This window comes from Helobdella robusta (assembly GCF_000326865.2).
Source record: "Helobdella robusta unplaced genomic scaffold HELROscaffold_85, whole genome shotgun sequence".
Classification (NCBI taxonomy): Eukaryota; Metazoa; Annelida; class Clitellata; order Rhynchobdellida; family Glossiphoniidae; genus Helobdella; species Helobdella robusta.
Genome location: NW_008705490.1, coordinates 207,134 through 221,648, shown reverse-complemented (window position 1 = coordinate 221,648; position 14,515 = coordinate 207,134). Strand labels below are relative to the sequence as shown.

The 14,515-nt window shown below is 32.1% G+C and overlaps 4 protein-coding genes across 4 annotated transcripts; 1 reads left to right on the top strand and 3 right to left on the bottom strand.

Moving 5' to 3' along the window:
• Positions 1–900: 900 nt before the first annotated feature.
• HELRODRAFT_104248 (hypothetical protein) lies at positions 901–4,385 on the bottom strand. Its single transcript, XM_009032629.1, has 7 exons — positions 4,025–4,385; positions 3,623–3,716; positions 3,046–3,184; positions 2,717–2,840; positions 2,378–2,547; positions 1,771–2,331; positions 901–1,732 (listed from the first exon to the last, which is right to left on the bottom strand). Exons 1-5 carry the CDS (start codon positions 4,158–4,160, stop codon positions 2,501–2,503), a joined length of 540 nt encoding a protein of 179 aa, XP_009030877.1. The 5' UTR covers positions 4,161–4,385; the 3' UTR covers positions 901–1,732; positions 1,771–2,331; positions 2,378–2,500.
• Positions 4,386–5,863: 1,478 nt separating this feature from the next.
• Positions 5,864–6,236, top strand: HELRODRAFT_148207 (hypothetical protein; the record flags this gene model as incomplete). Its single annotated transcript, XM_009032628.1, has 2 exons — positions 5,864–5,958; positions 6,122–6,236. Coding segments are annotated over 2 exons (210 nt in total), but the record flags the coding sequence as incomplete, so codon positions are not given.
• Positions 6,237–9,939: 3,703 nt separating this feature from the next.
• On the bottom strand, positions 9,940–10,597 carry HELRODRAFT_90523 (hypothetical protein; the record flags this gene model as incomplete). Its single annotated transcript, XM_009032606.1, has 3 exons — positions 9,940–10,155; positions 10,254–10,374; positions 10,461–10,597. Coding segments are annotated over 3 exons (474 nt in total), but the record flags the coding sequence as incomplete, so codon positions are not given.
• A 1,416-nt stretch (positions 10,598–12,013) lies between these two features.
• On the bottom strand, positions 12,014–12,523 carry HELRODRAFT_90564 (hypothetical protein; the record flags this gene model as incomplete). The annotated part of the gene is made up of 2 exons (XM_009032612.1): positions 12,014–12,107; positions 12,261–12,523. The coding sequence occupies 2 exons, from the start codon at positions 12,521–12,523 to the stop codon at positions 12,014–12,016; spliced, it is 357 nt and encodes a 118-aa protein (XP_009030860.1).
• Between the last annotated feature and the right edge of the window lie 1,992 nt (positions 12,524–14,515).

The following is a 14,515-nucleotide window of genomic DNA, read 5'->3' as shown; positions in this document are numbered from 1 at the left end:
AACAACATCAACAACACAATAACAACAACAACAACAGCAGCAGCAACAGAAAGAGCACGACACAGGAAAATAAGGCTTATTAACTACCGCTACTAACCACCTTTAAACATGCACGCAATTGCATTGCATGCAAACAGACAGACAGACACAAATTCATAGATACATAAGTTCATACACACATATTACAAACAGAAGCAAGCAAACAAATAAACAAACAAACAAATAAACAAACAAACAAATAAACAAACAACTAAAACAAACAAACAACTAAAACAAACATGCATGCATCGTGAAATGTTACGACTGGCATAATGTTAATAAACTGCAAGCATCTCTTGACAGACAGCATTCTAAGTGCCAAAATACACACATACAGACAATTCCGTATACATACATACATACAAATACAATTTGTATATACACACGTGCATACTCTGTACACGCATACACATACACACATACATCACACCACATACATAACACAAACACCACACGCGCTTGTATGTATCATGTTAATTCAAACAAACGAACGATGCCTGTCAATTATAACACACTCAAACATATACAAAGATATATATATATATATATATATACACACATACGTACATACATAGACACGTACATACACACACACCCACGTACATACAAAACAACAAAGATATAGAAACACTCTTGCTTGCATAGAACTTTAAATTGATGGATGGGTGTGGAGTGGACGATAATATGATAGACTTAACAATGAAATCTTACCACACTATCATTAAGGTCTCCAATGCTTGCAACCAAAAACGCTAAATTTTCAATCTAATTTTTCTTTTTTATAAAACAGCGCTACATAATGAGAATCAATCGAAAGAGCGAACGAATCAATGGAATGAATAGACAAACAAAACGAGCAGAGAGTGTTTGTTAATATTTATTTATTCATTTATTTATTAACAATTTTATTATGAAAAAGCAAGCTGTTAATAAAACACACACACACACGCACGCACGCACAAGAATGAAATAAAAAATTGATTGGACCGGACAAATATAGATAGCATAACAATAATAACAAATAATAAAAGAAGTAATAAGGATAACATACACGCACACACACATGCAAACACACACACATGCAAACACACACACATTCCAATAATATCATAACACTATCAACCTAACAATAATTATAATAATGGCAGAAACATTCATTTTGATAGCATGTAATAAAAGATTTGTCCGTATGCGAAAAATAATTATGTTTTTATATTTTATTATTTAAATAATAATTATTTACTACTTTCTTATTATTTTATCATGATTTAATATGCAATATTTTGCAACTATTTTTATTACATGATCATCAATATAACGAGATGTAATTTAATAATGAAAAATGTATGCAAATTCGTGATCGGAAATCGAAAACTACACACACGCACATAACAGACAGAGATGCACCAAATAGTAAATCTGACCGAATAGTCGAGCAGTTGATTCGCTATTCGGCTGAAGCAAGCCAAAAAATCCATAATTTTTGAGAGAAAAATTTTTTTCTAGAACGAAAAACAAACTTATGGGAAAAAGTAACCTATTCACTTCTATCGAACAATTCTTGATTGAGATAACATTCAATCTCGTGTTCAAATTTAGACGTTTCAAAAACTACTGAGAGCAAAATAAAAATTTCGCTAACAATACTAAACAACTACTCCTCGGAATCCAAAAAGAGTGATGGCTCAATGGTAATACTCTGCTTTGAAAATCGACCGAAGCAGAAATCAAATTTCGGTAGATCATCCGGCCAGGCTGTACAATCGGTGACTCTCACACACGCACACAATGGCAGAGATTTTTCAATGAAAAATAAATGTATATACACACATAAAATTAGGAATACAGCAAAATATGAAAAAATTCACAATGATAAATAAATTTATAAGTAAAACTAAATTACGGACACTAAAATCACGTTATCAAATCATAGAATTAGTCTATATAAAAAAAAATTGAGTATTTATGCTTAACATTATCATCAATGATCGAAAATTTGACAGTTTCGAAAAGACCAATCATGATTAAATAAAAAATATCATAGCATGATAGATAATAATTAATAACAATAAACATCAACACACGCACACACACAAACGCACGCACACACGCACATCTATATATAAAGAAAAACTTAAAATCACTACTGAAAATACATCACTCTTGTAAAATCAACATCACCACCATTCTCATCATCATTATTACTTCTACCATTGGTCTGCAACATCATCACTGTTACCATCGTCATCGCTAGGAGATTATAAATAACTAGATTTGTCACCATTTTCAGACTTAGTATGAAATGCCTTCAACCGAGATGTCAATTTTGACAAACTAATCAATCAATCGCTCAATCCTCGTTTATAGTCTCCATCCATTTTGGGTCGGACTAAAACTATTAATAATAATAACAAAACGAATAATGATGATGATGATGAAGTCAGGACAATGACGTCATCATCTAATTAGTTTTCAGTTCTTTGGCTATGTCCTTCACAACTTCTTTGGCTGAAAGTTATTTGGGATGAAAAAAATTTTTCACTGAATTTTGCTTTTGCATTAAAAATATATATATCAATCAATTGATGTATATAAAAAATATTTAAAATATATATAATATAAATTATTTTATGAAAAATAGAATAATATTAAATAAATATAATTAGAATTAGGGAACCTTTATCAAGATGGGAATCGACAGTTTTCTCATATCTGAGAACATAGGGTCTGATAACTTTGTTGTAGATGGTTATCGAGCCGTTGAAAGAAGTAGGAATCATGCAATAGACCAAGAAAGCACACTGTGTGAATGCGTGTTTGTATGTTTGTATCTGTATCTGTGCATGTGTGTCCCTTCATTGATTCTTAGAGGCACCAAAATCAGGCACAAAATGCATGCAAACGCATCGTACTGATAGAAAGGGACACTCAAATCCACTGACTGCAACAGCAGCCAGTGACTGGACCAGCTGCTACACTGTCTAATTACAATAACATTTAGGGTACCTTGAAGAACCAGTAAAGAGGAATCCAGAAAAGAAAGATGTCAGTGAAATACTCCAGAAGATGGAAGATGCTGTAGACCACCCAGTAAGTCAGCCATTTTGTATCGTCATCTTTTTCCTTAGACTCCACAGCTTTGATTCTGTTAAGTTTGTTTTATTTTATAAATTTTATAAATTTTTATTTATAATCAATTATAATTGTGATCTATTATTATGAGGTAAGAATTTAATTTAAAAAAAATAAAGAAATATCTAACTAAATTGATGACAGATTTTATAAAATGATGAAATAGTATTTACAAATATTTAGGCTTTTAATTAAAAATTTCTCACTAATTCATCAATTCATCCCTCCATTCAACAAAAAATGTAGACATTCATTCATCTATCTATTCAATAATTCATTTATTTTCTCATTTTCTTAATAAATATTCATTCATTTATTCATCATCTTATCTAAAAAACTAATAATCCTGTCCTTCATTCCTCTCTATCTACTCACTCACTCCCCTACCAATCAATTTCTTCACTCATTCACCTACAAATTCATTCATGCATCCAGGCCCCCAAAAACTAACGAGGCATAAGCAGGGTATAGAAAGCCCAGAAAGTTGCAGAGGAAATCACCTCCAAAACCAACCATCAAATAGATGGCGATGAAAACTATTAAACCTGTGTGTGGGAATGTGTGTTGTCAGGGTTATCTCTCTATTAATTATGGATGATATCAATATCAATTGAATAACAATTGTGAAAAAGCTACACAGTAACCTCTCCACTAAATCTCCACTATGTCATCATCACCACCTAATCTTCCCTCATCCCATCCATTATAATTGTTTTTAAATCACTTCTCTCATAACTTATAATTATAAATATATAAATAAACATATAAAATAACAACATCATTAATGAATGAATAATTATAAATTAATATGAATTAAATTAATTATAAAAATAAATGGAAGTAGCTAACGAACCAAAAACGAAATTAATCTTCTTCACGCCAGTCTTGTCTTCCAACTGTTGGAGCAGCCTGGTGGCTACGTTGTCATGTTTCAGGGCATCGTCGATCACTTTCCTAACATCTTGCACGTACTTCTTGACCTGAGCCATCTTTAAAATCCTTCTTTAATAGTTTATTTGTCAAAATTATTGAAAAATAATGATTATTAATTCTCAAATAATAACAAAGACGAACAAGACAGTATAGCACAGGCTTGCTTGCAACAGGAATAATAAAAAGCAGCTTTGTAGTGCAATAGTAATGTCCCAAACTAATCGTAATTCTACAATTTTAAATTAATTTAAAATTATTTTACGATTTTTACTTGAAATAACTGTAAAAATTTTATTGAATAGATGTTAAAATAAATCATTTAACTAACGTCGCGATATAAATTGATGGTCGTCAAACTTATTGCGAGCCAATTCTTCGAAGTTCTTTGTTGCGCTAAAAACAAAAATCGGCGCGGCGGCTTTAGTTTTTCATCCGTCGTAAGTTCATTAATTATTTCATATTTCATATAAAAAAGAACTAGCGAAAGTAATATTTTTAAAAAATTCTGAATTTTAATTAGTAGAATTATGGATAATAAAATGAATTGTCAGTCTCCGGACCGTAGAATGTTACGAAGCAACGGCAGGAGATTCCCTGATAGACGTTATTTTGAAAACATCGAAAAGTTAGTATGCAATAATTTTCAATTATCAAACCGCGTAAAAATTTCAAATTAAAAATTTTCACAAACCCTCTTCTTAACTAAAACTGACATACTGGGTTACCAATTTAAAATAAATTTAAAATAATTTAAAATAAATTGCAATGTAGAAATGAAAAAATTAAAACGTTGAATAAAAACAAAAAACTAATTTTAAATTCAACTTTTAAAATAAAATAATCATCGACTTGATAATATAGTTAGTGTTAGAGAAACACACTTTTATTTACATTTACAGATATTGAAGCTTGATTCCAGCCAAATGTTTTTTTTAATAAAATAACATTTATATTTTGTTTGCAGTGATACCAGTGAAGAAGAAAAAGTGAGAAGCCCAATGAGACCAGAAATTAAATCAGAAGCTGAGAGGAGAAAGTTGAGATTTGAAAACAGGTTTCCAAAATTACACGACCGTTATAATAATAATTAGATTATCAGATAGGTATTGTGTACATTAAACCAAATTTTATTCAACCATTTAAACATAAAGGCAGAGAGAAAGATCAAACAGATTCAGCAGGGTGGAAAACTTAAGAGACGAGTTCAAACCAGCAGTACTGGCGGCACAAAGTCATGTTGAAAACAAGTTTGTAACTCTTGAATCATACAAATTTGTGATTAATATAACAACTTTTAAGACCATAAACTGCAAAACTGATTCACAAAAAATTTTTTAATTTCTTCTCAACAGAGGACAACAATCAGACTCTTTTTCTGAGTCCCTCAATACAACAACTGGAAGTTGCACAGACTGGGGTAGCATAATGGACAATGAGATGTTGGTTTCAATTCTAGCTTAAACACACTCTTAATAAAAGTATGTAGTAAATATCCGTAAACCGCAAATCATAAATGCTTTCAGGGAAAGTGAGGAAACAAACGATGATATGAACGAACTTGTTTCATCTTTGAGACCAAGGTATCATTATTTCAGATGCTGTATTATTTTTTCACCATTTATTGTTCAATGCTTGGCATTAATAATTGCAAACACTGCTATAATTTTTTTAACAATGCATATTAAAGTTAATGCAATTCTCCAAAAAACCATTAAAACTCAGAATCAGCCAAACCTTCCTGAAAGACCCTTCAAAACGTGAGAACGATCCTGAAATTTTACAGCGTAGACAAAAGCAGATCGACTATGGCAAAAATACACCTGAGTACAACTCATATCTCACTCAAGTACCCAGGTAACTTTTTCTACAGCATAAATTTTGTTGCGTGTTTGTAGCATTAATCACTAGACATGCGCTGCCCACCGCGCTCGTTACGCAAAACGACACCCCCAACCGGCTCTAAGTCCGCATAATTAAATTGTTAATAATTAGAATAATGTTTTACACGACACCACAGATCAGAAAGAACGAAATTCCACCCGTTCACTCCTGAAAAGAACGCCAAATACAGTAGAAGATCGTGGGACATGATGATCAGAATTTGGAGGAAGCAGTTACACATCTGGGACCCGAAACCGGAGCAAGCCAAATAGAAAATCGACCGACTAAAAATAAAAATTCTCTGTTACAACATTTAATGTTTTACTTGTGTATTTTCATTTCAACCCAGGTTGACAGCTACGTTGTTTAATCGAAACATTTTGAAGACTGTTCGTGCCTGGGTTTTTATTTGGATTGTTTTATTCAGTAATTGCATTAGACACAATATTTGTATAGTAGATGATGTTTTTTCAATAAACATGGACTGTGAACTTTTCCTTTGTGTGCGGCTTGTCAAAATTGCCTGAAAAATTTTAAAAAGTGACACCTTCATTCTAATAAATTAAGCTATGGAAAAGTATGAAAGAGTACGTGAATAAAGAATCTAATGCAACCTATGTTGATCGGTAACTTTCTGTTGCAGTAACCATCAAACACTGGCTTCTGCAGGACAGTTGTAGAAGTCACATCACTCCTTTGTACCTCTGATGTGTTAGCAGTTGGCTTGAGTTTAATCAAAAGTTATCAAACCAATCATTCATCTATATTAACCTAATTTCTTAATTTAAAAAACGTATAGACTATAAATTAAAGTGAAATAAATTAACTACTACCTCTCCTCGAAATTGAATACAAACTCCTATTGTATTTTTTAGATTGAATTCCATCCTATTTCTATTCATTGATAGAGCACTAATGTAGATAGCAATATACCAGCCACAAACATCTAAGAACAGTTAACTAAACACATAACTATTTTAAAAGTTATTATTTCTACCGTTAATGTAGCACGTATTTAGCCTCTATAATGTACCATTAGTAATGAACACAAAACTTCTTCAAACTTTATTATCATTATAAATAAAACATGGTACTAGATCGTCACCGGTACCACATTACTAAATTTATCATCATAAATAGTAAGAAAGCAGTAGTAGTAGGAGTGACAGAAGTGGTCTTTGATACGAAGGAAAACAGTAGATACCGTATTACGAACAATTAAACAACAGACTGTCATATCTTAGCATCTTCTAAAAAATAACTCGAAATTTTACTTCAATGATAAAAAAACACATTTGGTCAGGTATAATTAATAGTTAAAATAGTATTATTTACACATATTTAGTCAGTTCTATATATTAATAATATAGTTAGAAGATAGTAAACTGGAGGATGGGCGATTGAATGGATGAACTATCATTCTCTATCAACATTCAACAAAAAATAATCATTGGTTCTTTCCTATCATTGTAGTAGTAGTATTCTAGTAGCAGTAGTATTCTAGTATTGTAGTAGTAGTAGTACTCTAGTATTGCTGCTCCTACTTATGATATGACCTACTTTACACATGTATGCAACAACATAACATTGCATTAAATGCATCCTATCTATAATTCCTGTAGAGTAATTAAATTGATAAATTATAAACCATGTATTGAATATTTTTGTTAAATGTTCATAAATGCGTGTATACTCGATCACAGATATACCTAAACACACCCACACACACACAGGCAGACAATTTAATTCAGAATAAAATAAATGGAAAAAAGTTTGGAAAAAAAAGAACAGTATCAACCTGCTTTGACAGAGACAAATCACTTTCATCCATCCAACCAACCAACTGGCTGAACAAAGTTCAGCCGACTACCTCTGTCCACCATACCCCATGCCTCCTCCATATCCACCTCCGATAAATATTAGATATTTATTTTATTATTAATCAATTATACATATATGAATATCGCTAAATAAACACAATAATTTGGATACAGAATCTAAACACAATGCACCAATAAACAAAACGGTAGTTTGACAAAACTGCACTAAGCAGAGTTAAAAAGTTCAGAGTTTCTTCTAACACAAACCTCCGTATGGCCCGGCAGCCCTCTGAGTGTATCCTGAATTCTTCATGACGCCCCCTCCGTATCCACTTCCATATCCAGAGCCAAATCCACCTAAGAATAGATTAAATTTAACTTTCAGTTTCCAGTTTATTAGCCTCAGACAAACCAATTTTAAACTCTTGTTTAAATATTTTATATAAGATTTGTTTTTTATTTCATAAAGGAATGAACTTGTTTTGGATACAATTATATTGTTTGAGTCAGTGTTTTTTGTTTTTTTTTATTTAAATTTTTCAACCAGTATAATGTTAAATGTGTAAAAACTTTGAAGCAAAAGCCACAAGCAGTTTATATACACAGCTGTATACAAAAACACCAATGTATATATATAAGCATATATAGAAGCTTATATACACAAAAGTAACTGTCACAAGCCGACTTTTGAAAGCTTTCAAAAGAATGTTAGTGATGTTATTGCAATAACCCAATTCTTTGTCAACTTTTTTGCCACCACTACCCAAAAAATGAAAATTGTTATAAGTAAAACAAGAGTAATGAAAAAAAAACAAGGAAATCAGTTTTAAAATTGTTTTATTTTGAAAAAAGTTACAAAAACACAAAACAAAATAAATAAATGGAACAAAATCATGGCAGTTTTTTTTCATTCAAAAAAGTTAAGAAAATAGTAACTGTTTATGTTATACTAGTACCAAATTAGCATGGCGAACAGAATACGGTACAATAATAATAATGAAATAATAATAATAACTAATTAGGTTAAAACACATAAATAAAAAAAAACAGAACAGTTTGAACGAATACAAGCATGCAGAAACAGCCATATATAAATAGAGTATCATATCACATCACAACATAACTGTCACCATCGACGCCAACCTGATCCGTAACCATTTCCATAACCCCCACCACCACCGGCACCACCTTGGTTCCACGATCCCTGGTGGCCCCCTTGGTTCCATCCACCACCTCCGTATCCTCCATAACCTCCATACTGGTCTGAAAAGAGTTGAGGAAATCGTGGTTAAGTTTTTTGGGTTTTTTCTTTCGCATTTTAAAGAAAGTTCTTAGACTTAGTTTTTTCTAGAATATTCGCAAATCTTTTTCCACACAACTTACATTTTTACTATAGCTTACTTTGCAAGCATTACCAAATTGCAGATGAGATTCAGGATACTAATTAGAAAATGTAAATTTCCTTCTCATAAGAAAAATTCCGGATGGAATCCGATGGAAAAACAAATAGGCCGATTCAAAATTATAAAAAATATAAGGCATAAGCTAGCATAGAAACTGAATGAAAATATACACAAATCATGTGGGCATACATACTACACAACACACGCACACTATTATGTACAATAATTCAACACATAAGCAGATAACTAACCATTATAACCACCAGAACCATAACCTCCATATCCATCTCCATATCCGCCTGATCTGCCTCCATAACCACCACGACCTGAATTACAATTATTTTTTTTCCTATTCTTATAAAATGTTACAAAAGACATTTACTAATGTTAAAAAGTTATCTAACAAAATGTCTTTAGTAGTTCAGATAGCTAAGATGATAATGATAATAATTTAGGTAATATTGTAGAATAAAAGCAACTACAACCTCCCATCATGCTGCCCCTCCCACCTCTTCCTCTGGGTCCAGGCGCATACCCCGAACCTCTCACATCTCTTTCAACAGCCTTCTTAACTTCAACTGTCACATCCCTTATTGTGTGGTTTCTTATTACTGTTGAGAAAAAATAATTAAGATGAGCATCTCATTGTAATACGATTATTAGAACAATTATAAGCCAGGTTACACTCTTGAATAAAATATCTTTTATAAAAACAAAAAGTAAATCTGACACTAACAGACTATTTTATCAACAGAATCTGTATCATCATAGGTCATGAAGCAAAAGCCTCTCTTTTTCCCTGTGTCCTTATCTGTAACCATGTCAATTGATTCAATGTTCCCAAACTTTGAGAAATGTTCCCTGATGTCATTCTCATCTAAAGGTTCTTTAATGCCCCCAATGAAGACTTTTTTGATTGATTGATGAAGTTCTGGTTTGTTCGACTCCTTATTATATTTAATATTTAAATTGATTTAAATTGGTCAGTGTAATTTTTTTTAAATATCTTGATGAAAATAATTTAGACTAAGGTTAGGGTAATTACCTCTCTAGGCATGGCTCTTTTAGGATCAACTTGTTTATCATCAATAATGTGTGGCCTCTCAGACAAGCAATCATCAACCATGTGAGCTTCACTGTACGTTATGAAACCAAAGCCTCGAGACCTGAAGGACATATACATGAACGCTTAGACATGAATTTCTCTATTAATATTTGAAAGATCAAATAAATTCCGGACTCAAACACTCACCTCCTGGTGACTGGATCTTTCATGACTATGCAATCGACAACTTCGCCCCATTTTTCGTAGAAAGCTTTCAATGACTGATCTGTCGTCTGCAGATGCAACCCACCGATGAACAACTTTTTGAACTGGTCGGAATCCTTGAAATTTTATGAATGGAGAATTTTCAGCGTCATCTTGTAACAAAACATGCCAACAAAAACATGGCGCGAGACGGTCTTTAAGCACGAATTTCACGAGAGAAAACGAAAAAAATTTTGCAAAAGGTTACATCAAAAATAACATTCAAAATGGCAACAAAATATCAAAACTTACGGAATTTTTATCCATTTGAAAAGCAAAAACCGGCACGAGAAGATCGCAAAACAAAAAAAAGGAAATAGCACCAAGCTAGCCAAGCAAAGATTATAAATAGACAAGCGTATAAATAAAGCGTCATTAATCTTCGTCATAAGATGTTATACCACACACATACATAAAGATTTACATTGCAAATTTTATTATTTATATTAATGTTTCCTTATATTAGTGTTTTTTATATTAGGGTATATTATTTATTATTTTTTATATTAGCGTATATTAATTTATATTAGTGTTTCCTTATTACTTTCAAATGAAAAATTTTTTTTATTTATAAAAAACAAGCGAAAATTACTTAAATGTTATTTTATTCAATTTTTTACCTAATTTCCAGCATTTTATACCATAAACCATGATGATATCTCACTACACAACAGCTGCATTGATGTTTTAACTTCATTCTTGTTTTGTTCAATTCTAAACATATTTAGAATGAATATTGAATCTTGATTTAATCATAATTCACGCTTTATTTGTAATTTTTATTTATTTAGTGTCCCCTGCCTGCTAAACTGCTAAATGTATACGAAGATTAAAACTTCAATAACACTTTCCATGGGTTATTGGAATAAAAACCCTTATCCATTTGATAAATAGTCACCTACATACATACATAGATACATACATACATAGATACATACATACATAGATACATACATACATAGATACATACATACATACATACATACATACATACATACATACATACATACATACATACATACATACATGCATACATACATACATACATACATACATACATACATACATACATACATACATACATACATACATACATACATACATACATACATACATACATACATACATACATACATATACACACACACACACACACAAACAGAAAAAATTGAAGTCAAAAACTGCTAATTGAAAATTGCGTAAAACCTTTGAAGGAAAATACTCGTATAACAATAATTTTATTGTTTTTAATCATATTATTGTTATTATTATGAATAATAATATTAACAATAATAATATTAACAATAATAATATTATTAATAACTAATCACTGTGATGATAATGGAAAATAATGCAACAATGAGACCGACAACTTTTCAGAGTAAAAAATATATGAAAGCTAAGCACACATAATTTGATTAATTCACAAATATTAATAAATGATTTATGAAACAATTTATTTATAAATGTCTTTTATTATTAATTATAGTTTGTATTTATTTGCTCCTTTTGGTCTTCCCTTCATCACGTATCGTACGCGTGACTAAATCCACGCAACAACCGAGCGTCAAATTTTTAGCCGAAGCTTGCCTGGAAATCAGAGAATTCAAATCGTCATCTTCGTCATCATCGTCGTTTCTATCAATATCAATATCATCTACAACAATGTCATCTTCATCTTTATCAGCATCCTCATCTTTTTCATCATCGTAATCATCGCCGTCATCATTGTCGTCGTCATACGTATCAATTTCGGCGAGTTTGGCTAAAGCTAAAATATAGCTACAAGCTATTCTTAAAATAGCTAGCTTCGATAGACGTTGGTTTTGCGTGTAGGTTGGAACGGCTCTGCGAAGGTTGTCAAAAGCCGCGCTAATTGTATGAACGCGAGAACGTTCGCGTGCGTTTGCTTCAATTCGCCGCTGCTTCGTCATGCTTTTGTAGTTTTTAGGGCTGTTCTTGCCGAAGTTGCTGCTATGGTCGATAAGCCGCTGCTGTTGATTCATGCTGACATTAACAGCTGTCACATTGTCGTTAGCGACATTTTTATTAGCTGCGGCAATTTTTTTACTGTTGCTACTAGTGCTGCTGCTGCTGTTAACTAATCTTTTCTTACCAACGGAAGCAATATCTACATCTTTATCTGCGTTTTCTATCGTTGTAAAATCGTCGTTTTTACCATAGTCGTTTTGATTGTCGGAATTCGGTCGAATATCATCGCTATCGGGTTTCGGTCTAATCGAGGAGTAACTTCTTTTCAATGCTGGAGGCGTTTTTTTGGATTTCGATTTTAGTTCTGCACATGTTGAATCTGAAACCTTTTTTAGATTGTTGGCCGTAGAGTTGTTACAAAATTCATTTGTTGTTGTTGACGTTGTTGTGGATGAAAACGGAGAGACTAATGAAGATGACGATGACGACGATGGGTTTACGATATTTTGGTTGTTCGTTTGGTAATGTTGTCGTTCTAGTACCATTTGTTGTTGTTGTTGTTGTTGTTGATGTTGTTGTTGTTTCGTTAACTGTAGCAGCAGCATCTGTTCATCTGTTGTAAGATTTGCATTGTAAGCATTTTGCAAATTTAGACTTGAAAAATTAAAGTTATCACTAGAAATGCGATGATGATGTAAGAATTGCTGTAGTAGTAATTGTTGTTGCAATTGATGTTGTTGCAATTGATGTTGTTGTAGCTGTAGTTGCTGGTGTAAATTTGTTTGTTGTAGCGAAACATCAGAATCGGCGGCACATTCTCCTGCACCATTACCGACGATTCTCGCATCGGTATCCGATTCTTTGCCGTTCGAGATTCGAGCCGGTTCGCTTGTATCGGAATTTTCCGGAATATCGAGGAATATGTTTCGAATACTGAAGTCGGTTACTCGCTTCCGTGGTTCGGCCATTTTTCGTTTATTCTTTTTATTGGGCGAATTTTCTGGTGTTGTCTGTGATGGCAATGTTGCGGCAGATGTTGTTGTTGCTGCTGCTGAAGGTGATGATACATTTGTTGTTGTTGACGATGATGATGTTGTTGATAATGTTGTTGTTGATGATGATGATACATTTGTTGTTGTTGATGATGATGATACTTTTGTTGTTGTTGACGATGATGATGTTGTTGTTGTTGATGATGATGATGTTGTTGTTTCTGATGAAAGTGTTGTTGGTGACGAAGATGGCGAGGAATCTGATTCAGCTGAAGAAGATATGGCCATTTTCCTTGACGGTAATGATGATGGTGTTGCTAAATTCGCTGATGTTGGAGGTGATAATGATGATGATGATGTTGTTGTTGATGATGATGATAATGATGAAGACGATAATGACGTAGACGATGACGTAGACAATGGTGATGATGATGATGATGATGATGTTGCCGTTGTGGGGGTCATAATAGATTCTAAGATAACCATAGTTGCAGGTAAACGTTTATTATTATTATTATTTTTATTATTGTTGTTATTAATGTCGTAGTTATTACTACTATAATTATGGTACTTAAAATTATTATTATACAGATTTGAAGTATTTCTTAATAATTAATTTCAATATTTAACCTGCAAATTTATAAAAATGCAATGAATTATCATACATAAATACAGGCATACAAACAAACAGGCAAACCTACATACATACAAACAAAAAATTCAATACAACAATAAATATACAAATCCGTTAGATTAGAATACCTATAAAGAACAAATGTGCGTGTGTGTATGTATGTATGTATGAATGAATGTATGTATGTATGTATGTATGAATGAATGTATGTATGTATGTATGTATGTATGTATGTATGTATGTATGTATGTATGTATGTATGTATGTATGTATGTATGTATGTATGTATGTAAGTATGTATGAATGTTTGTATGTTTGTATGTATGTTTAAATACATGTATGTATGTTTATATATACTACGGCGCTAACCAAACCAACACCTGTTTTGCCTCTGAATGCAATGAACGCCTTCATGATATGATCAGAACAAAAAAGTTGAT

What these genes read in the sequence shown, in the direction of transcription:
- HELRODRAFT_104248 (XM_009032629.1), bottom strand. Translation starts at nt 4,160, where the DNA reads ATGGCTCAGGTCAAGAAGTACGTGCAAGATGTTAGGAAAGTGATCGAC. An exon ending in CTATACCCTGCTTATGCCTC is followed by an intron (nt 3,185 to 3,622) that starts GTTAGTTTTTGG and finishes CAAACTTAACAG; the next exon opens with AATCAAAGCTGTGGAGTCTA. An exon ending in CTCTTTACTGGTTCTTCAAG is followed by an intron (nt 2,841 to 3,045) that starts GTACCCTAAATG and finishes GCATTCACACAG; the next exon opens with TGTGCTTTCTTGGTCTATTG.